This window comes from Leptodactylus fuscus, chromosome 5 (assembly GCF_031893055.1).
Source record: "Leptodactylus fuscus isolate aLepFus1 chromosome 5, aLepFus1.hap2, whole genome shotgun sequence".
NCBI lineage: Eukaryota > Metazoa > Chordata > Amphibia > Anura > Leptodactylidae > Leptodactylus > Leptodactylus fuscus.
The window spans coordinates 112,288,670-112,312,500 of record NC_134269.1 but is presented as its reverse complement, the minus strand read 5'-3'; the positions used below and the strand labels follow the sequence as shown (position 1 = coordinate 112,312,500).

General features: G+C 37.6%; 1 protein-coding gene across 1 annotated transcript in view; it reads right to left on the bottom strand.

The window, feature by feature from the left end:
- The window catches only part of SEMA3A (semaphorin 3A), a 201,565-nt gene extending 180,548 nt beyond the window's left edge, over positions 1 to 21,017 (bottom strand). Inside the window, exon 1 of the mRNA XM_075274048.1 lies at positions 20,448 to 21,017. Coding sequence (XP_075130149.1) covers positions 20,448 to 20,559 — 112 coding nt within the window. The 5' untranslated portion in view covers positions 20,560 to 21,017. The remainder of the gene's footprint in view (positions 1 to 20,447) is intronic.
- Positions 21,018 to 23,831: the final 2,814 nt, after the last annotated feature.

Genomic DNA, 23,831 nt, shown 5'->3' with positions numbered 1-23,831 from the left:
CTATGTTCCAGCTCCCACATTACCCCATATGATATGATGGAGTTTCAGGCTAACGTTATATGTCCAAGGAACATCCACATGTTAAAGGACACGAATGGTGACGACTCAAAGTTTTATGTTTGTGTAATAACAGTAACCTCTATTACAAAATGCCCCTGCTACCTTGTGTCACCCCGTCTACCTCATAGATTGTAAGCTCTTGCGAGCAGGGCCCTCAGTCCCATTGTTTGAAGTGACTATTTCTTTGTGATGTATCTTTTTGTCTGTATTTGAACCCTACAAATTGTACAGTGCTGCAGAAATTGTTGGCTCTACATAAATTGTATCATTATTATTGTTATTATTACATACAAATCTTTATAGATAGAAGGGTTAGACTTCATGCACATGTCTGAGGCTCTTACAATGGAGGTGGGGTCCAACAGTCTGTTCCATTGACTATAGAGCAGATCATATATTGCTCTGGGGCTTCTGAATAGAACACCCCCCCTCCCCCAATGAAGTCAACCCAAGTGTCATACAAGTTCATTCTGTTAAAAAAAAAAAAAAAAAAAATTTAACACCCCCACCCCCCAACCTGGTTGCACACTCAGTTGTAGAGAAACATTAGAGAAATGAGGCATCCAGAGCAGAAAACGGACGGAAAAAAAAAATAAAATCTAGAATTCAAATTATGATTATTTGTTATACACTGAATGGTTCTTATATATTTGCACACACAATTTACCCTGAGAAGTCATCTGAAAGTGTAAGTATACTTTAAATAGACAAAGGATATCCTGTTTGCATAGTCAAACCCATCCAAGGTACAATATGCTCACATCATTTCATATCCTCTTAACTATTGAGGCATTTCCACACTGCAATATTGATGACACAAGAATTTATTTTATTAAAATCATTTGAGATATTCAATAGATGTTGCTATAGCAGTAATTGTTAGAAGCTGGAAAGGAACTGTATATTCTATACAAAAGCTAAAATTTTCTATGTATTCTGTAAAGCAATGGTCTGAACTCCCACTAAGCAATTATCTGATCAATGTTTTCCCACTGCTGGTTTAGTAGTTTGTACTTTCAATCTATTCTTGCTGTAGTAGAAAATCACTTTTCTATGTACTATGGGCAAACGTGGGGTCATACAAAGTAGCCAGTCTGAGGAGACAAAGCTACAGAGGAAGGAATAAACAGCAATCTGAATCAATGAAGAGATAGGAAGTGGGTCTCCGACTACTGTACATCTGACCCTCTATAGTCATAGGTATAGCTGTAACCTAATGGAGCTGAAACAAAAATCAAACAGCAAGATCTGACAAAAAATAAAAATAATTTCTGAGCTCCTTATTACGACTTTAAGATTCGGCTGAGCTGCACAACCTCAGTGGAGAAAGGGAGGTCACCTATTAAATATCTCTTATGTCATGTTATTTCTGTGTAAAAAGTAAGAATTCCACTGATGTAAAAAATCTGAGTTTGTGTTTGCTGGATCTGGAACATTAATAATGTTCCATATGGGACAGGGATCCATTTGACTTAAAGGAAGGTACTGTACTGCGGTTTAGGACAACAATAAGTAGAAATGGCTAATAGTATCTTCATTTTAGTGCAAAATCGGCATTAACTGTCTGGCTCTATTGGATAAATACTTTTTGGTTATTTCGTGGATGTGTTTCACAGCTGGAACTGTTGTTGGGTGAAGGTTTGACTCTTTCAAAGCCCCAGGGGTGTTATAAAGGTCTAGAACCAAGATCTGTGATGTGAAGTCTCAAGTTCAGTGCTCCAGGTCATTTTTAACAATGTACTGACAGCAATAGTTATTCTTTGATGACCAGACTCTTTGTATTTTGGAGGTTCCCTGGTTTCATTTGAAATATGTTTTCAATTTCATATTCATCCATTATTTTTTTTCTTTTAACTCCAGTGTTTTTTCCGTTGGCACACACTTCTACCTCTGACTTCCTGACTATATGAAGTGGTAGAAATATCGAGCTACCAGAGTTATCTACCTTAATATTTTACATTACTTATGTGTAACAAGTAAGTATCAAACTAATTTCTGGTTCAAGTTTTACATATTTATGTATCTGAAGGCAATTTCTGCAGTGAAGGAAACCAAAGCCTATACGTTATATAGTTAGTAGAGATGAGCGAGTACTGTTCGGATCAGCCAATCCGAACAGCACGCTCCATAGAAATGAATGGATGCACCTGGTACTTCCGCTTTGACGGCGGCAGGCTGCTTAACCCCCCGCGTGCCGGCTACGTCCATTCATTTCTATGTGAGCGTGCTGTTCGGATCGGGTGATCCGAACAGTACTCGCTCATCTCTAATAGGTAGACTTTGTTTTTTCAGTATGATTAACCACTGAGTATTTACAAAGAGGATAACTAATAATATATTCAGTAAATAAGGCACATATACATGTAATGAACCCAACAGCTAATGGCCACTGTTTGGCTTCACACATCCTTAATAGCTAATTTGTATGAGGTTGTTGGTCTATAGAGTTTACTGCCTTATAAAGGAGTAATTAATAATAATAGGCTATATCACGGTGCTATAACTCTTAGCACCCCTACCAAAATGCTGTCTCCTGCTAGCAACTGTTCTCAGCTTTGCCCTATTAAATGAATGGAATAAAACTGAAATATCATGCACAGCTGCTGCTAAGCTGACAGGGTACAGAGCAGTGTTAATAATGAAGAAGCTGCTGCCATCAAACAGCCGTACCCATACAAACAGCTGGTTCGGGGTGCCCGGGAGCTGGACCTCCATCTATCTGTTCTTGATGACCGATATAATCTTATTGATGATACTGTAGCTGTTTGCTTGCAGCTCTCTGCTCTGATCATTGGCCTCCTTTCTATGATTTCCATATGCCACAATGTATATGAACAAATTGTCTTTATGACAAAAGGGAATTCAATCATACTGCAAGACCAAACTTATTATATCAATATGCTTCACTGCTAAAATGTGAAGTTTATAGGCCACATTAGTCAAGACATTTGGTGGGGAGACACAAATAAGTTTCGGTCTAGACCATTAAGTCTAGCCTTAATAAAAAATATTTATGTGCCTAATGGTAGCATTGTAGTATACATTTATTTCTACATAAATCTTGATATCACTTCTTGTGATCTATACTATTAATACGAGAACTCAGAAGGTAATTTGACCAAGGCCTTTAATTTGCAGGCTAAAAAAAAACCCGGAAATCTAATTTAAGCTTAAAATGAACCCTTCAACATATATAACCTTTTATAGACAGCATAAAATTATAATGTGCCTAGTATACACATTTCCATATTGTCACCTTCATATACCTCAGACAAGTACAGTATGTATAAACTGATGACTTCCACATGTTTGGCTTCTGGCTGAATACTTTGCTGGTAACGCATACTGAAACAAGATTTAGGTTTTGTCATCATGGCTTCAAATTATTATTCAGGCTGTTAGGAAAATATTTCAAAGCAGTTTCCTACTCTTGAAATTCCCACTTAACATTTGTTGTGGTTAGTTTCACCTCCATGCTTTTATTTGAGTGAACCTGCCTCTGTCAGTCTAGCTTTCACCTCTTTTTAAATGAGCCATGTTGGCTTTGTGTCAATGTCATTTATGCTTTCAGTCCATTTACATTTGGGGTAAGCTTACCAAGCCGTGAAACTTTAGGGTGCCTAATAAGCTGTACAGCGGCGTCTGTTCACGCATTCATATTTCAAAGGAGTTTTTGAATTTTCTGCTGAAATAGCTAGAAGGAAAAGCAACCTATAAATCATGTACCAAATTACCAAGTCTGTCATGGAAGTGCAGGTGTGTGGGCCATGCGAGGATCAATTGCTTTACCATTTCACTTCGTCTTAGGAGTAAACAAAATAGAAGAGTCTGAGCATGCAGTTTTTTTGTTACCATATGATACAGATTTAGATTACATAAATTTTAGAGACAACATTTAAGTCACAGAAGATCAGCAACTGTATATGGGTAGTATATTACAGCACTGTGGATCTTTAGTTGGACCTAAATTCTCAAGTCACCTTTGATATATATGCTGCAACTAAAATACAGTGTATTCAATATGGTTTATGTTTCTATAAGCAGCATGGGTCAGTATACGTTAATGGGACTATGGGGTGGAGAATGACACAAGGTGATTATGTGTAAAATTACTACCACATTACACTATAACCCAAATCACTGTAGGGGACCCCCAAGACAAAGGATCCCTGGGGTAAGATTTATAAAGAGTAAACAAGGTAGTTCCATGAAGTCTAGTCTATCTCTTTAGGCACTCTCCTGTTTTATTACATGAGCTAAATTATACCTCTAGAGGGATAAGAGTCCTTAGGATACAAGGGTACAACACATCTGTTCTGCTAGAAAGCTATTTATCATGGTCTTGTAATGGCTGACAAGATGCATCTGAGCAGCCCAACATCTAATACAAAACAGAACAATTCCCTTAGAAGCATATTCATCGTACAGTATCGATTTGGTTTTTCATTTTTTTTTTATTACATCTGCAAGTGTCCTCTGCAGTGCAGCATACTTAGCTCCTTCTAAGAACTCTGCAAAGGCACATAGACGTCAGGTCTGTATCTTGGCAGCATATACATATTTTCACTAAAGAAATAAGCCTTCCAAGCGTGACATATTGTCTTTTCCTCATTCCTCAAGTGATAGGTTTCACATTTTCCTGTCACCACTCATAATGTGGCATAATGGAATGATACAGATCAAAACATTTCTCTAGTGGAATGCTTTAAAGGAATCTATAGGGATAATTCAACTTCGGTTTCCGGACACTACATTGCTTTAAAAACCCTATAAGTAAACGGTAACATCAAACTAACGCTTTCCACTACAAGCAGGTACTTAAAATCTTACATTAAAAGCAGCATTGAGGCATGGGAAGTCAGGCAAGAGAAAGCTGTGTCTGATTTTATCTCTCTTGCTAATCCCTTTCATTAGGATACATGCACTCAAATAATGGAAAGGCGTCACTCACAGTCCCTGTCAAACGGTGACAGGCGGCATGAAATTCGGTTTCGAGAAAATCCTTCAGGAAACTGACTGCTTCTTCCTTTAACTGCCTGAGGTGAATTTAAGGGTTAGAAAAACAAATGCTACTGAAAAATTAGATGATTTCTTTAACAGATATAGTATGTAGGTAAATGTCAAGCTAAAAGACATCTGGATGGGTCAGGAATCTCAATTGTAGAGATTTTTCACCATTTTGCTGCCCAGTGTAGCAAAGATATAGATCGAGACATAAAATAAATGAGTGCAATTGTGACAAAAGTGAACTGGAAATATGTACAGCAAGAAAGGAGAAGAAGGTATCTTTTATGTAGCCTCTCCTTGTAGCTACATTTTCATTACGCATTCCTCAGTATATCTATACACTTCACTGAGAAGGAAGAGAGAAACAGAAGTATGGAAGACACATGCAAACATCATCCAGATGTTGCTGGTTATAGACTCCAATCAGGATAATGTAAGGTATGCTTAGTCAATGTCAAGGAAATGAACCTTTGTCTAAGGTAACAATTGCCAATCATGATATTTAACTCATTGTCTTATTTCTTTAAAGATGAAATTTAACATGAATAGTAATTGTGAAACATAATTTTCCCTTTGCATAGTGACCTGTAAGGGTCTTCTGAAATGGAAATCTGTGACCATGCCAGTTTCTTTAAGATAATATTTTATGATGCACTATCAGTATAAAATATTTAATGCAATTCTGTACAATCCTGTTGAACACAAGGAGCTAACAGTCCTTAGAAACAGGAAGCCTCCTTTTTATTGAGTCAGACAGCAGGGACATATATTATGGGACTCTGACATTTTCTGAATTCTTTAAGAAAATACTTTTCAGGTCATGGCGGATATAATTTAGTTATGTATTACAAGCTATAGACATCCTGGAAAAGAAAAAAAAAAAAGACTTTATGTATGTTAGCTGCCTTAAAAAAATCTGTAAACTTAATTTCTTTTTAGGTCTTTTGATAAGAAGAACAGAAAGAGGCAATTCTGTCTAATAAGATATAGAAGATATTACATAGCTTCTTACAGTCAATCACTACAAAGCTTGTTGAATTGACAGTGACTGCTTAATATTAGTTTTGTTAGAGTTTTTTGGCAGTGGATTTTGACGCGGAATCTGCCCCAAATGCTGCTTGCCAAAACAGCTCCTATTGACTTCAATGGGAGCCACTTGCTTCTTTTTTCCGCCCATTTATTCGGGCCTAATCCAGAGCGGAATGCATTGACATTCCACTGCGGCTAACCGTGCGGTATGTTCACACGCGGAATCCATTTTCCACTGTGTGAACATACCCCAAGCACTTCATGGCCAATTTCTAGGACTCTCCGAATCACAATTATTACAAATAATTGAAGAAGCATGGTTTAACCATTAAAATCATTGTAAATATTTAATTAAGAAATTAATACAATTGCCAGCGTTATTATGAAACTTTGCTCTTCTATGATCATAAAAATATATTAGGATAGGTTTACATCTGTGTTGCAGATTCCATTAAAAAACACGGACATAAAAAAAATAAAAAAATAATCATACATGCAAGACTTTTTCATCAAGCAAAATAATAGAAATTGCAGCAGATACCTAATAGGCCCCATTATAGTTATGGAATCCATCAGGATCTGTTTGCGTGCATCATATGATAGATCCATTCTTGTTCGAATTTCCAATTTTCTTTTCTTATACCAGAAAAGAAAAATGAAAATCCTGATAATGATGTAAACACCTAAGTGAATTATTTTCTTTGAGAATTATGAATGGGTACATTGCCCATGCCCTCGCTGGAAGCTTTATCTGTAGAATACATGGAACAAAAGCAAAGTTAATGAATCAAAGGCTAAAATTATTGCGTGTTTACTCACAAGTATTCACACATATAATGACTAATGTAATGTTTTATGATATGCGTATGGTTTCATAAACAGTTAATCATGTTTTTTGGAAAAGCTTTACAGTCATATTTTAGAAGTAATGTTCCCCATGTTCTTTGTTCCAGCCTATAAACCAGAAATATCACTTAGTCAAGGAAGATGTCTAATAACAGTATATTTTCTTAAGTGTTGTTTTGCAATGGTGCAGTTAAATCATGTTTTCAATGCAGTGAAGTGAAAACGGTTACTGTGTCTTACGTGCCTTAGCTAGATGCAGAGACAAGTTACATGTATTTATTTAACTACTCCGTTCTTCCCAATTAATCTCCATGGTAACATAGTCACAGTGCACTAGCTGTGGAATCTTTTAGATATGTTTACTCTTTGAGAAGTTATTAATTCCAGTGGCTTTACTTCAGCTTCCCTCTAATCCACCCCCTTAACAGGTTCTTTGTGTATAACAAAAAACAATGAAATGTAAATGCTTTATTAGATCACGTTACATAGTTTAAAAAAAGTTCTATTTTTATGTGAATTTTATATATTCATTTATTTTTTATAATTGAGGTTTATGTTGCATACCAATCCAGACTCTGGGATGGGCCAATAGTAAAAAATAGTAATGTCACCGAGGCCCTGCAAAACCTGTTCCTAAGTAACAGCCCTCACATAGTGCAGCAGCGTTTCCATAAGTATAATTACAAGCTGCAATTTACAGTTTTTTAAATTGCTGCACTTCCTGCGTCTTTTTGCCGCAGTGTTTCCGATGTGGCCAAAATGCTGCATATTTGCAACGTGGTGCCCCAATCCTAAACTATCTCATGGACTTCCTTATGAATAAGTAATTATAAAGACCAGTTTCAACCACTAATGGTTGGGGACAGAATATACTGTTACTCTTTCATGGGCCATGAAATGAAAAGTATGTCTGACAAAATGGTTTTAAAGACATTTCCTTCATATGTGTGTGTTAGAATAGGAAATCACAAAAACTCAAGAGCAGTATAAAGTAAAGTAAATGATTCAGTATGGTGCTTCACAGGGAACTCAGGAATGGGCAATAACATGGCAGAGAAGAGACCACTTTGTAAATCAGGATAAACTGCTTACATTCAGGATTTTTACTATGCCTTCACTCACAGCTGGTACTCTTCACCATGCCTTACAATCTCAACTCACATTGTAATTTTTATGTACCATGTAATTATTTTTGGAAAGAAAAAAAAAATGAAAGGAATAAATCTCATGCTCAGGGCAATTCCTGTATGGTTTGTCTTCTGCAGAATATTTCCATTGTGGAAACACTTTCCATAGCATTTTTCCTTTCAATATTTCCATGAATTGTTTTAAAAAAATAAACTAGAATGTATATTATACTATTATACCATGATATTTGTCTCTATTATTGTCAAAAACCAAAACCAAAACAAAAAAAGCTGTGTGGGATCTTAGCCTGGTCAGTATCAGAACTTTCAGTCCATATAGCTGTCATGTAATAACAGCAGTATTTCCCAATCTTCATAATAGACTATACACAACTAGAGAATTGAAAGGAATTGTGTGAATTTTCATCCTACATAGTTATATGATGTACAACATAATCACTGACCATCTTGCTCCCTCTAAATTTTGCAGATAGAAGGACATTTATTTTGAACAAAAAAAAATGTTTTTTGGTTTAACATCCCTTTAGATAGAATGGCTAAGATTAAGAAAAAAAGCATCTGCTTTCATATTGGAGCATTTGTCCTTAACTATGTTTTATGTGTCTTTATTGCAATTGCAAGGCATATATAACAAGGTAGCTTACAGTGTTTCATGATCAACTTTAACTTCTTAAAATAAGACCTAGATTGAAATACAATAAACCTACACTTTCTACATCAATTGTGTAAAGACAGTCGACCCCTGGAATTCGACACCCTACAGCAGATTTTCCAAACCCATCTAAGGTTAAGGCCCCACAGGCTAGAAATGGCGCGCTAAAGCGCTGCGGGAACAACCGCGGCGGGAACGCATTACCTTTATCCTCCATGACTACCCCATAACCTTCTTAGAGGAAGTTTGCTGCATTGTCCTAAAACACTGAGGCCTCATTTCATTATTGTACCAAAAAGTTCATAGCACTACTTACTCAGGCACAATACTTTTATTTATTTTATTTTATGGTAGAGTTGGAAGGGACCTCAAGGGCCATCGGGTCCAACCCCCTGCGAGTGCAGGTTTTCCTAAATCATCCCAGCTATATGTTTATCCAGATTCCGCTTGAAGATTTCCATTGATGGAGCGCCCACCACCTCCCGTGGCAGCCTATTCCACTCTCTCACTACCCTCACTGTCAGAAAGTTTTTCCTAATGTCTAATCTGTATCTCTTTCCCTTTAGTTTCATCCCATTGCTTCTTGTACTTCCTTGTGCTAATGAGAATAGGGTAGATCCCTCTGCACTGTGACTACCTTTCAGATATTTGTAGACTACTATTAAATCTCCCCTCAGCCTTCTCTTCTGCAAACTAAACAATCCCAGTTCTTTTAGCCGCTCCTCATAGGACATGGTTTGCAGACCTTCCACCATTTTGGTTGCTCTTCTCTGGACTTGCTCCAATATATCGATGTCTTTCTTGAATTGAGGCGCCCAGAACTGTACACAGTATTCCAGGTGTGGTCTGACCAGGGAAGAGTACAGCGGAATAATGACCTCTCGATCTAGATTCAATGCTTGTCTTAATACATATAGTCTCCATATACCTTATGTACAGGCATGGGAGAGAGCTCTGGTGCCTTTACCAGCCAAGATCGCCTGGCAACACATTTTTGCCAGGACTAGATCTTTCTCACAGTCATATAATATCAATTATTAATTAATCAATTATCCAAACTCTCCCCTACATATTATGATTCTTGTTTGAGAAACTGTGGTGGAGTCAGAATGATGATCCGCATCTGGTGGTCCTGCCCCATTGTCTCAGCACACTGCAATGGGTCGAACGCCACAAACTAAAAATTACATCTCTCAACCTACTTAAATCCATGGAATCCTACGTAAATGCCTTTGGAATGTAACCAGTCTACTGCATCAGTTACTTTGTAACTTTTTATGATGAAGCAAATAAAAGCTATATTTTATATTTACTCCTGAATCATCATTGATCCTTCCTGGTAGATGCTGGTCGTATCTCCTTTCTACTTAAATCCATGGATAGCCCTACTAAAGGCAGACCTTTTTACTTCTCCCAAGTAACACGGAGTAATTTCACACATAATATCATCATGGGCTAAATGGGCAATAACCATGAGTTGGAAAACCACATCCTTTCCTTTTTAAAAACAATATTGAAAATAAAAAAAATTGCCAATTTTCGCAAATTGTGAGCATCCATGAAGACAAACTACCCAGGTATGAGATCTAATGATCTGAGTGGTATACCGACACCTAGTATGCACAAAGTTTATTCTTTTTGATCTTTTTATTTATTTTTAATTTCAAAGTTGTTCACGCAGTTACACCTCCCCTTAGTATCAGACAACTTCTATGCTCAAATGTCAAACATATATTTAAAAACTAAGAAGCATCTTTTTGCGATACAGCCTTCAACCTACAGATGTATATCCTAAGCAATAACATACCTATATTTTTTGTCTATGTCCCTTACCTTGACCCTCTTTTTCCTTTCCAGCCCATATTACATTTCCTACCCCCAACTCACTCCCCCAACCCCCTTGATGGTTCTGTGAACTGTGGGAAATATACTTGTAATTCTTTTTTCTTATCTGGACAATAGGGTAAAAAATATGCAAATCTATTCTCCAGGATGTTAATGATGTTAAGGGACTGCCCCTAGAGGGCAGCATACAGAGGCACTGTTCTCCTAATTACATCCTGAAGAATAGATTTGCATATTTTTTACCCAGCATCCCTAGCGGAGCAAGAATGACTTGTAAGTCTCCATATGCCTATGTAGACACACACTCTCCCTAATGTGTATGATTATTCCCTGACCCTGGTCTATAGTCTCTCACTCTGCCAAACTAGTATCCCTGCGCTGACAAGGTTCAAAAGACCGAAACAGTGCTGTCCATAGCTGGGAATTTGTTCCTTTTGGAATAGAAATACTAGTTTGGCGATAAACCCCGCATCATGTCAGTAGGCTTATTAACGGAGTCATGCATGATGTTAAGGGGGCTTCCCCTAGAGGGCAGCATACAGGGGCACTGTTCTTCTAATTACATCCTGGAGAATAGATTTGCATATTTTTTACCCAGAATCCCTAGCGGAGTAGGAATGACTTGTAAGTCTCCGTACGCCTATGTAGGCACACACTCTCCCTAATGTATATGATTATCCCCTATCTGGACAATAAAAAAGGAGCACATAAGTCTCGAGTATCACCATGGTAATAGGAGATTTTAAAATGAAATTTTTTATGACCCTACATACTTGATTTAAGGACCTAAAGTTTTATGCCACTTGGGAAAGAAAAAAAGATAGCCGATGAACAAAGATGAACACAGCCAGGGGCAAAATGAAGAAACAGTACCTGTATTTCACCTCATCTATGTCAAGTGGCAAGAAAAGTAGCTGCTGATAAAGGAATTCCATGTTTAGACCCCTGCTCTTAAAGGATCAGAGATAAAGGCCTGAAAATGCAGCCATAAGAAATGTAGTTTCAAGTTACTCCATGTTGGTTTCATATTCTCTAGCTTTAAGTCCAGTCAAGTGATACTGAAGAGAAGAACTCTGCACTAAGTGAGAGTCTGCTGTTACAAATCCTTGGAAATCAAATGAACAATAATTCATATTATATGTAATGTAACTGACAAATACAACACGCAATGAGAAAAGATAGAGTAAAATTGTATGTAATGATATCAGACAAGCCCATAAAACTATAGGAAATAGATGTTTTGTCTACGAATGATTCATTTCTGTGATTTATGTATATAACCACAATATATAGCATGACATCAGTTTAGGGCTGATTTGGGTCTGCCAGCAGATCTAACACATACAGGTCACCTGTGGTTATATGACATGGTCCTATTAGATATTCAGGGCTAATATTGACAACAAGCACTCCTAAGAAAACACTTTTAGCCCATAAAAGCCAAGTCTTATATTACTTCTGATTAGCTGATCAACAAGTAAACACTCGCTGGTCGACTTATTCAATATTTTAATGTGGGATAAAAGACGTAGATTATAGGCAGCACATCACTCTGTATTATCCGGGATGTGCCGCTAATAATGCAAGCCATGGGGGGGGGGGGGGTACATTCACAGTAGCCATCGTTCATTCTCCATTTAGATTGCTTCAGGCAGGGTTATTAATTATATAATTATACAGGAGTGCCGATCAGTATGTCGCTCATGGATTGGGACTTGTCTTTGCTAGGATCTGTGGGTATAATACTATTCATGTGATAATACAGCAAGCAACATTAGCACCTATTGTATTTAGCAATTAGCAAAGCAGAGGTGGTAATGAACTTCTTCCATCTCCATGTGGAGTCCATCTGATTCCTCCCTTTTGTGACAGTGGAGCTCATATACACCCACAAACTCTTCAGCACTCTTGAAAGAGAGCACTTTAACCATATAAAGTAAAAGAGAAATCCCTGTTGTGGTTATACTTGTACACCAATTAGGTTGAAACCAGTAGCGGCTATATAAACAGCTTTACATCAATCACAAGGCCTTCCAGTTTCACAAGTGAGTTTTGTGGCTGTATATAAACATGACTCAACCTATAAAAACGCAGAAATATTTTACTTTAAAATAGATCCTCCATTAGAGATCTACATACACTAAGGGCCCCTGTTGCAGGCCCCCATATAGTAAAGGCACTTGTTCCAGGCCACCATCTTACTTAGGGCCTCGAACACATCCCTTACTGTATGAGGGGCTGTAATAGGGACAGTATATTGTACGGGTCCAATAAAAGAGGCAACATATTGCATGGCGGTCAATAAAAGGGCAATATACCATGTTAAAGGATCATTAAAAGGTTATACCGTGTGAGGGTTAGTAAACAGGGTTTTGTACCGTGTGTGGGTAGTAAAGAGGGCATTACACCGTGTGGGGAGCCCCAGTCAAAAGCTTACTATAGGGTCCATGTTTCCTAATTTACATCACAAATCAAAGAGACTTCTTAGGCAGCAATGCCCCCTTTACTAACCCTCACACGGTAGCATGCTGGCTCAGTGTTTAGCACTGCAGCCTTGCAGCGCTGGAGTCCTGGGTTCAAATACTGCCAAGGACAACATCTGCAAGGAGTTTGTATGTTCTCCCCGTGTTTTAATAGATTTCCTCCCATACGCCAAAGACATACTTATGGGGAAAAATGTACATTGTGAGCCCTATTTGGGGTATAATATACATAATCTAATCTATATACATAATCTACATAAAAGAAAAAAAAATCATACAGAATTCCTTTAAATAGAAATCTAAAAATGCATTATGGAATGAAATGGTATTTTGTATACACCTCTGTACATCAAGGCTGTGTATATGCAAATTGTTTAGGCAATGTAATTGGCATCAATCCATTTTGTATCTCAAACATTGACAGTCTCAACAGATTCAAAACAAATTGTAAGGTTAAGTAGCTGGTTACATGTCAAAGTATGTACAGTCTCTTATGTGACAATCGCTTTCTTAAAAACAACTCTGTACTGTACATTTATGAAAAGTCACTGCCAAAAAGATTTACGGTTAATATGGTGCTAAAGTACAATATATTATACAGTTAAAGAGTTATATAAAACATTAGCTATTTTACATTTATTCTAGAGATATACATATATATATATATATATATATATATATATATATATATATATACACACACACAATATGTATTATATGTATAAATTATATTAATATTTATAATATGTATATGTTCCCTTTATATAACCCCACAATGCACACGAGTTAGTGTCCCCCTGACGAAGCTATACGGCGAAACGCGCGTCGGGGCGCGTTTGTTAGCTGGTAGGTGGCCATGTTACTATAAATCTATTGCTATGGGGTTTGGCTAATATGTGATGTACACTGGTTTATCATACCATCCTTGCTGTTACTCTTTAATGGCCTTCATTGGCTCTGTACATCATATCAGCATTGGTATTTGATTTATCCAAAACATTGCCATCTTACCCTGTGTTTATATTTTGCTAAATTATCACTATCACCACCAGCAACAACTTGTGGAGTACTGGTCCCCTTTGTCTTATTTATTTGTCTTGTCATAAATGTAACCAATTTTACATGGTTGCTTAAGAAAGTTTCTTCATTTTATTATGAATGATTCTTCTGTCTTTTTGACATAGTCATATATTTATTTTAGAGAATTATACAGGGCTAGGCTAGACAGCAACAAGATATATATGTTGTGCCCTAGCAGCTTAACATCTCAATGCCAGAGCATTGCCTTATTTCAATCTCAAATAAGTGAGAGATAATATGGCTAAGACACAAAGGTTCACCATATGTTGCTTCAAGACATTCCAATACCATACCTTAAGCTGTCTATGCAAAAACAGCAGACTATCAGTATGACACCACAATGTTTAGCTAGAAGCAGAATTTAACACTTCTAGGCCATACTGTACAATCTGTAATAGAGTCTCCCACCTAGCAGGTGCTCCTTATGATATTGGTACCTTATGTGCCAGTGGGGCTCAGGTAGAATGGCACAGGGGTGACTTCTTCCTCTGCACACACTATAATTATGCCATTAGATCAGCTTTAATTGCATCAGTGATAATGTCAGAATGGGTGGAGGCTAGAGATGGGCGAACCAATTCCTTTTTGAGCCAGGTTTGTCTTGAATATTCCAAATTGTTTGGTTTTTAATGAAACCAAACAATCGGCAATTTGTTTTGGATTAACTAAAATGGGAACTGTGACATGGAGTCTTTTCAGGAAAAAATAAATAAAAAGCATTTATACTCACCTTCTCACGGCGTTCTGTGCACTCCTGGTGACATCACTTGACCCAGGTCGCCGCTGAGGCTTGTAATTAAAGGCATCAGTGGTGACTATGCAAATGATGTCAAAGTCAAGACCCAAACCCAAAATTAAATGAATCTTGGGAGGTTCACCCAACTGTAGTGCAGGCACATTTCCTTGTAGATTAAGCAATACAGCAACTAGAAAGACTATAGGTCCATCTATGGCCCTCTTTTGGGTCTTTCCATAATGGTCAGGGAGCCCAGACTTTTACCAAATCATAACTTGCTCAAGTCTGATTCATTTGTGACAATTCCTGAGGTTGATGGTACAGAAGAATTTAGATTACTTATCCTGTCAAAGAGCTGGGAGAGGATAAACCACTATGCAATCTGGAGTGTATTAGTGAATTGGATTACATACTATGGCAAGCGTACTTATATCCATTTGCAGTTCTAGAAGCTATAGAGGTTGTTTAATAAAAACTATAAAGTGAGAACAAAAATTTTATATGATTTTAAATAATGATATCCTTCATTTTCTACATTATTTGCTACACATCAAAGTTTAGAAAAATTGTGCCACACCTGTGTACTGGTTTTTCTGTGATATTACAGCTCGGCTCCAATGAAATGAAGCTGCAATACCAGACACAGCTAATAGACAGGTGTGACATTGATTCTGGAAGAAAGCAGCCATGTTTTTCTAATTCTGGACAACCTCTTTAACACACCAAGTAGCAGATGTCTTAAATAAACTAGATTATTATTTTGTACAAATGTGAAGTTTCTTTAAATGTTCACTAACTTTTTAGACAGCTTTGTCTCATTTAACAGAACATGATTGACTCTGGACCAAACTATAATGCACTATTTAAAAATGTGGCTGTTTTCTGCCTGAAAACCTCTATAATGTTACTGCCCTACATGTCTCCCTTCTTTCTAATTTGCCATTTACGCCCTGTTACTTGGACGTTCCATCATTAGAAACCACCAAGCTCAATATAACACCGAGAAGGGTAGGTCTCTCTTCTCTAAATAGCTTCACACAGCTTTCTCTGCCTATACATTGCCCTTAGAGGATTATGCAATCTCACAGAAGATGTAGGAGAGTCTATATACTTCTGACTAGCTGTTTGTGTTATTGCGGATATGATGTTAGTCATAGACAGCAAGCAGCTTTCAGGATTGTGCTTAGATCTCCCTTTTTCTGGGTCAGGGATCTATTTACCTGCTGTAACCTGATTTAGAGTCCAGCATCCCTGGATCTCCTATAGTGTGTTCACTTGGGCTGTTCTCAAATATTTGTTTGCTAGTGTTACTTCTGGCAAAATTACATGTAAACAAGCCAGTACTAGTGATAATGAATAGGGTAGGAAGGGCAGACTGCTCTATGTATTACATGCCCCCTTCCTAAGACAGAAATGCAAACTGTGATGCAGTTATAATGAGGCTATTAGCAGCAGAAAAGCTGACAGAACATAACTTATACAATCATAGAACTGGCTTCTACAGCAAGACCCTACACATATTTCAACTTTTGTACCCTTTATAAGGATTTTCCAGAAAATTGACTATTATTGACATATCTTTATGATAGACCATAAATAGAATGATAATAGAGGTGCCTATATAACATTAAATGTTTACAGAACCTGCAAAAGAATTAGAGATAGCTCAGCTTACAGTATACCAACTGGATAGGCAGTGCCGTACACCATATTGTGGCTATGCCTTAAGAGTACAGTATAAGAAAAACGTTTGTCTTTGTACCGTGTTAGCCAGTGGGTAGGAAATATAAAAAATCAAAACAAACTTGAGAGTCTTCAGTAGTTGATACCTTGTTTAATGGCTAACTAATAATGATGGTAGATTACAACGTTTCGAAGCTCTCGGCTTCTTCTTCAGGTATATCTAAAAACCTGAAGATGAAGCCGAGAGCTTCGAAAAGTTGTAATCTACCATCATTATTAGTTAGCCATTAAAAAAGGTATCAACTACTGAAGACTTTCAAGTTTTTTGTTTAATAGTACAGCTCAGTGACATTTACATGAATGGGAGAGAGTAACCAGGTAAAGCCACTATATACAGTAGTGTTTGACACTGTTCTTCTATCCTATACTATAATTTTTCTTATATAATGCCAACATATTCCTCAGTGCTTTACAGAAATTGTCAGTCATTATCCCATATAGGGCTTGCAATGTAAATTCCGTATCAGTGTCTTTGGAGCATGGAAGGAAACTGAAGTACCCAGATGAAACCCAGACCTATGTTGCAAGGCAACACTGCTAACCACTGAGCCACCAAGCTGCCCAATGTGTAATGTACACTGCACCTGCTTTTCCATTGGTGGTGGACCATACAATCAGATGATCTTTTCTAAAAGAGCTACTAAAAAAAGGTGTATCACCTCCGCTAAGCATGTTCAACTGTCACCACCACATTACTGGTATATTATAGTGATAAACAACATATCTTTTGCTATGTATGTAACGTAATAAGGCAGTTGGTACACTCAGGCAGGCCTTCAGTCCTAGGAGCACTGCTACTGCTGCTCAAGTAGGATGGGTGATGTTATATCAGTGGGAGGATCCACTCTAATTGCAGAAGGTAGCACAGGCAGGAGATGGTAGGGGTCTGCTTTGCAACAACAGCCCCCCAGGGAGATGAAGGCCGGTCCCCAGTGCACCAACTGCCTCTTTTGTATAAAACATCAAAGTTTTTCTCCAATCATGACATACACAACTAATGTATGTTGTTCATCACTGTAATGCGCTATGTAATGCAACCAATAACAAAACAAAACACTAATTGTTTTATAAATAACAGAATAAATATTCTGTTTGTAAATATTACTTTAGAAGAAAAATAACCATTTTCAGTAGTGTTCACCTATTTATGTTGTGTTAATGTACACCAATCACTTGCATTCATGTTAGCAAGTGCAAATTCTGACAACAAATTCACGACAGTCTGCGAACTATGCCCAGAAAACATTGCACTCAATTGAGCCCCACTGCAAAATACTAATGAAACATCATTGCTGTTATCTATTCTTCTTAAAATAATGTGAGAAGGGCTCTTATATATGTGCATGTGATTTGGTTACTAAGTGTTTATACATGTGCATATGATTTATAATATAAATAGATTTTTAGAAAAATAATTAGAAGGTACTAAGGTGTCCCTACGCAATAAAATATAAAATAATTCATGATTTGCTTTAACACAAAACTAATGAATGTTTCTTAAGTTCTATATAAGTCAAGTAGATAAACCAGAAAACTGTTAAAAAGAACCATCTGCCCATTAAATTATGACTACATTTTACAGTATACCACAAGACAATGATTCACGAAAAACTGTTAAATAAAGAGTTAATAAATAAACCCCTCACTCAGTCCTGTCTCTTAACAGGATGGAATCTTTATAGGGAGAAAGTACAACTATTCTATAGTCAACGGGGCTTTAGAAATTGAAAGACTGAACTAAAAATGTCATTGGAAGTGAAAATTTACTATCTCCCTACATTTGCATGTCCAAATGGAAAGACCAAGCTCCGGTTTACAATAAGCCAACATTGCTCACATGTTAAGTTGTGTGTATCATGTCTTCCATACAGCAGAGCATTTATAAAGTAAACATATGGTTAATGTCTAACCCACAAGATTTGCTCCTAGTCCTCTTTCATTTCAGTCACCTCAGTAAAACGAAGTGTGCATGTTAACTTTTACCACTCAGACATGTATTTGGCAGCCTGAGGAATGACAGAGCTGCAATGGACCTTTGAAAACTAGTGACCATAGGAAATTAGGTCTGGCAGAGATTTAACCCTTCAGGAATCACTGGAAATGTCTTTGGGACAAGCGTTCTACACATTTCAGATATGTTTGACATCTAATTAGTATAAAAAACACAACGAGAAGCCAAAAAGTACTATTATCCCTCTAAACAAAATATCTACAAGCAGCAACAAGGCTTTTACTTCAATACAACAATCCTACGTGTGGATAGAAAAGCCTATTGACAATGCAATAGAGCAACAAAAGGAAAACAAGGACAAAGTGTATTCTTTTACTCTGCATGAGTCTTCTCCATTTGCAGACTCTTAAAAAAATCCTAAGAGCTCAATAAGAAGGGCCCTAAACTAATTGTAGGAGGTATATAATAGAATTTGCCTTCAGTCTGGCCTGTAATAAGTTACAGGAATCCTCACTTCACACAAGGCAGTTCATCCTACTCATTTACTGTCTATTATGGTAAGCTCGTCCTCAAGTGGAATTTCATTGCATACCATTTTATTGCTTTCATACCTATTTTCACTATGAAGTGTTTTATTGAGGGGGGGAGTGACAGTCTGTAAAGAAATGCACTGAAAATCAGCAGAAAATGAGACTTCAAGGAGTCCTTGCAATTAAGGCTCATCTCATTATATGTGACAGTTTTATTACTGGCGCTCCTTGTTAACACGTTTAGAATGTGCAGGGAGACAAGTGTACAACTTTGTTTGGATAATTCACTTTACAGATTTTTTTTTTTATTTGATTTTTCTTGTGATCAATTCATTTGTATCAACTTTTGATTGTAAGAGCCTTGCAGCAGATCTCCCTGCTACTGAAAGTATACATGTCATAGTTATGTTTTAACACTATAAAATACTGTGATTAATAATACAAATAACTAATAATAATAACACAACTAAATATCTATAAATATACATACATAAATAACACAGATTGTAAAATAAGATGTGATTGTAACGTCTACAGTCAGTTAGTTCTCTGGCATGAAGTGTGAAAACAGCATTCTGGTATCACAGATGTGTTTTTCACACTTGTGTCATATCTTCCTATGCCTGAGAAAGCATGATGATACCACAATAAAACATTTCCTCTAGCACAGGATTTAGATTATAGGATAGATCCAGCCACAGAAACAAATCTGCCTTCCTTATATGAATCCCACACATTGCAGGCAGTATCTCCCCTTCCTCTCCAGCTCTCTCTCCCTCTCCATATTCTCATTTAATGACCCTTATACGTTCCTATGTTCTATTGTGTGCAAGAAAGCAAGCCAGCAAATGTTTCCTCTCTCCAGGCTGCAGTATCACTCCAATTCCAGTTATGGCATGTTCACCTTTACAACACAGTCCTATATTACCACTAGCTACTTTTATTCTTTCCAGATTTGACATGGTTTTGGTCTTTATATGATAAATCTCCAGCGAGTTGATGGTAAATAAAGAGCTTTCCCTTCAGTCCTGTTTACCAGAGAAATGAAGTAACACATTGCACACACTGGCATGAGTCCCAAGTATCATAAACTCCATTATATTAATGTTCTTTGGTTACCAAATCACACAAAGCTACAGATCTAAGCATGCTGTAATATATACTATATATATCAATGACTTCTAGGGTCATCACACAGACTCCTCATAGAGACCCCATAACACTCTCATAGCAGCATCAATGCCCATTATTACATAAAGCACCTTATTCAGCCACGTGTGAAGACATATAAACTTGTGTAGCGCTTAAGAAGTGAGATCAGACAGGAATTAGCTTACCTCTGTAGGATAATTTGACCCTTGGCACGTTATTTTTGACATTCTGACAGTTCACCCTTGTTGTTATCGATACTCCCAAGAAAAGAAATGCAATCCCAGTGAAAGAGCCCATGCTGAGGAGCAGTCAGGTCTGAGGTCCCTTATGCAGCCTAGTGCCCTGCTGCAGTCTTGCTGGTATACAAGGGGTCTTCCAACTCGGGAGAACAGGTGACTTAGGTCAGTCTCATTGCAGCAGTCTAGGTAGAAGAAATCCCCTCATCTCTCCTTGAGGATCAGGCAAAAAGATTGGAAACTTCAGAGATGTAGAGGAATAAGAAGGCAGCAGGCACTGGATAATGAGGCACAACTGTTGTGTGGAGAGCAGAAATGAACCAGTGCTGCAGTGCTGGAGCTTACAGATCCATTTGTTTCATAGGAGATCTGGTGGAAGAAACTAATCCTGCGCTTCAGTAAGTGTGTGGGAGCTGAATGAGAGGAGAATGCACCGAGAGGAGCCCACAGAGCAATGCTGCTGACTTTTCCTGTCCACATGCAGAGAGATGACACAGGATCTCCCAGACAGGTTTTCCCTACTACAGCAAAGGCAAACTGACAATGGGAGAACAGGCAAGCTCAACCCACTGCCTTTCCCTGCTGTCACACAACACATGCAAAAACCATCTAGGAGAGATGAGAGGAGGGAACAGAGACCTGCACCAAGCATGTGGAAAGCAAAGCAGCCATTCACACATTCACCTTTAAAGACACAAGACTTTGTGAATACTTGAAACTTACTAGCACTGTCCATCTTGTAAAGTAAGACTTACTGCTCCTTTCATAGACATAAAAGTAGTTACAGGGCATCTCCATAAACTTTATGAGGCTCGTGTAACAAAAATAAAGCCTTAGTGATGTAAAAAGTGTCCTTAAAAATATTGCACATCTATGTAGAATATTGTCATTGCTGCAATATTTATGTATCATCACTGTATAATGATAGAAAAGGCATAAGTGTGCACTATATTTTTCTTGAAAAAAATATAAATGTCAGATAACGTTCACGTTTCTAACATTTTTACAATCTGTCTAAAAAATGATCTTCCCCTCATTCCTTTTGACAACTAATGTGAAAATGCTACTTTTTATATATGACCCCCCCCCCTCCGGTGTCTTTTTAAGGGCCACATTTCCTGCCAATCCTGGTGGGATTTCCCTAGTTAGTTTTCTATTCAGGATAAGAATGGCTCTGCTGGGGATTAGAAATCATATTTGCTGATTCTCCACAGGTTTCTAACAAGTCAAACATATCGAGACACTTGCAGCCTCTTCTAAATCCCTTGATTATTTCATTAGTCAAATTACACTGGTCTCAGCTCCCTGTGCTAGGCAAGAAAGCAAAAGGTTTGCAATAATGTGTCAAATCCCCTTTCAATTGAAGAGATACAATTTTCCATGCTATGCTTCTAGTCAATTACTCCTGTAAACAGGGGAGAAGCGAGCCTTTCACAAACAACATAGGCAGAGCAGGTTAGACATTTGCCCTCTAATATGTTTCAATTGAACAAATTGCAGGGGCTTTGAAATCACCTAATATAATTGCAATACCCTGTAACCCTCTCATGTCAATGCATGGAGAGAGAAGAAAAAAAACTACAAAAACTTTCACCCTGGCAGGTCACATGGTTAAAACAGCAGAATTGTGTGATTTTCATTAATCGGTTCTCAAGTCTAATACTGTAAAGACTTAATTTCATGGTGAAGGAAAACCCAGCGCATCCTGTCATCAGTGCTATTAATGGCTCACTACAGTACACAATAGGGGAAAATGCAATGTTCACAAACTCTTCGGCTTCCTGGCCCATACTCATCACTCCCACGGTTTTGCATCTGCCATATTCAACTATGCTATTGATCAGTGCGGTTATTGTCAAAATAATGGCCGTTAAAAAAAAAAATGTTGATTTTGGTGATTCCCACACTTGTTATATTTAGACGCGGGAATACTTTCATGCTTCAGGCATTGGATTAAAGGTCTTCAATGACAAGAGGCTCCTGTCTGCGTTGCAGGGATTATCACAGACATTCACTCTGTAAAGGAATTCATGCCATTTTGAGATTATTTGCTGCATTTGCCTAATTAATTTTCCCCATTATACAATTCAGAGAATGGTATACACAACACAAATGATGCTCCGTTTCTGGTGTGAAGCTGAAAATACCACACTGAATATGCAAATGGAGTCATTACATTATATTACAGCTATCATGATGAAAGGTCACCATTCACAATCTTCTGTAACACAATAGCGAATCAAAGAATCTGCACATGAGAGTAATTTGTTCAGTGTCTAGTACATAATTACTTGTGGCCTTAACCTTTCAGAGTGTGCACAAGTTTGTGAAACAAATACTATACACATACTTCTGTGTGATAGATAATATGCTAGGGGATGTTTTTTTTTATAGTGCGCAAATAATTCAAGAATAGGCAAATCATCCACAGATTTCTTAAGGACACTTTTATGCAGGCAGCTTTCTTCACCATCATATTTTGTGGCAACAGTTATATGTGCAGCAGAAATGAATGGGCACTTATGTATTTCCATTCACATACTGGGGTAGATTTAATAATCTTATCCAATATTAGACAGTGTAAACTGAATATTAACTTTTTTTTTTTTTTTTTTTTAATGTAGATTGTGAGCCCCACAAAGAGCTCACAATGTACATTTTTCCCTATCAGTATGTCTTTGGAATATGGGATGGAAATCCATGCAAACACGGGGAGAACATACAAACTCTTTGCAGATGGTTTTTGGCCCTTGGCGGGATTTGAACACCAAGACTACAGCGCTGCAAGGCTGCAGTGCTAACCACTGAGCCACCATGTGGCCCTTCTGAATGTTAACTTTGGTGCATGTGTAGACTGTTTTGTCTAAGGGTTCTATTTTGCAGGCAATTATCTGACTGTTCATACAAACATTCACTCCCAATAATCACCATGTCTTAGGGGTACTGATTTAGACTTGAGCTCCGCATTGCAGAAACACAGCTTTTTTTTGTTGCAGATTTTGTTGCGGTTTTTTGAGCCAAAGCCAAGAGTGGAATGAGCAGAAGGCAGAAGTATAAGAATTGTCTATATATTTCCCATTAATTTTGTAGCTATTCTTGGTTTTGGCTCAAAAAACTGCAGCAAAATCTGCAACAAAAAAGCTGTGTTTCCGCAACATAAGGGCCTTAGCCAAACACTGTTCTGAACAAAGTTATAACTGCAATCAGTTCTGGGGCCATAGGTACTGTCACTAATAAGTAAGGGTTGGTTCACACTAGCGTATGTATTCCATCCAGGGAGAGTCTGCATGGAGACCCCCCAGACACAATGCAATTGCAATTGCAGGCACTGTG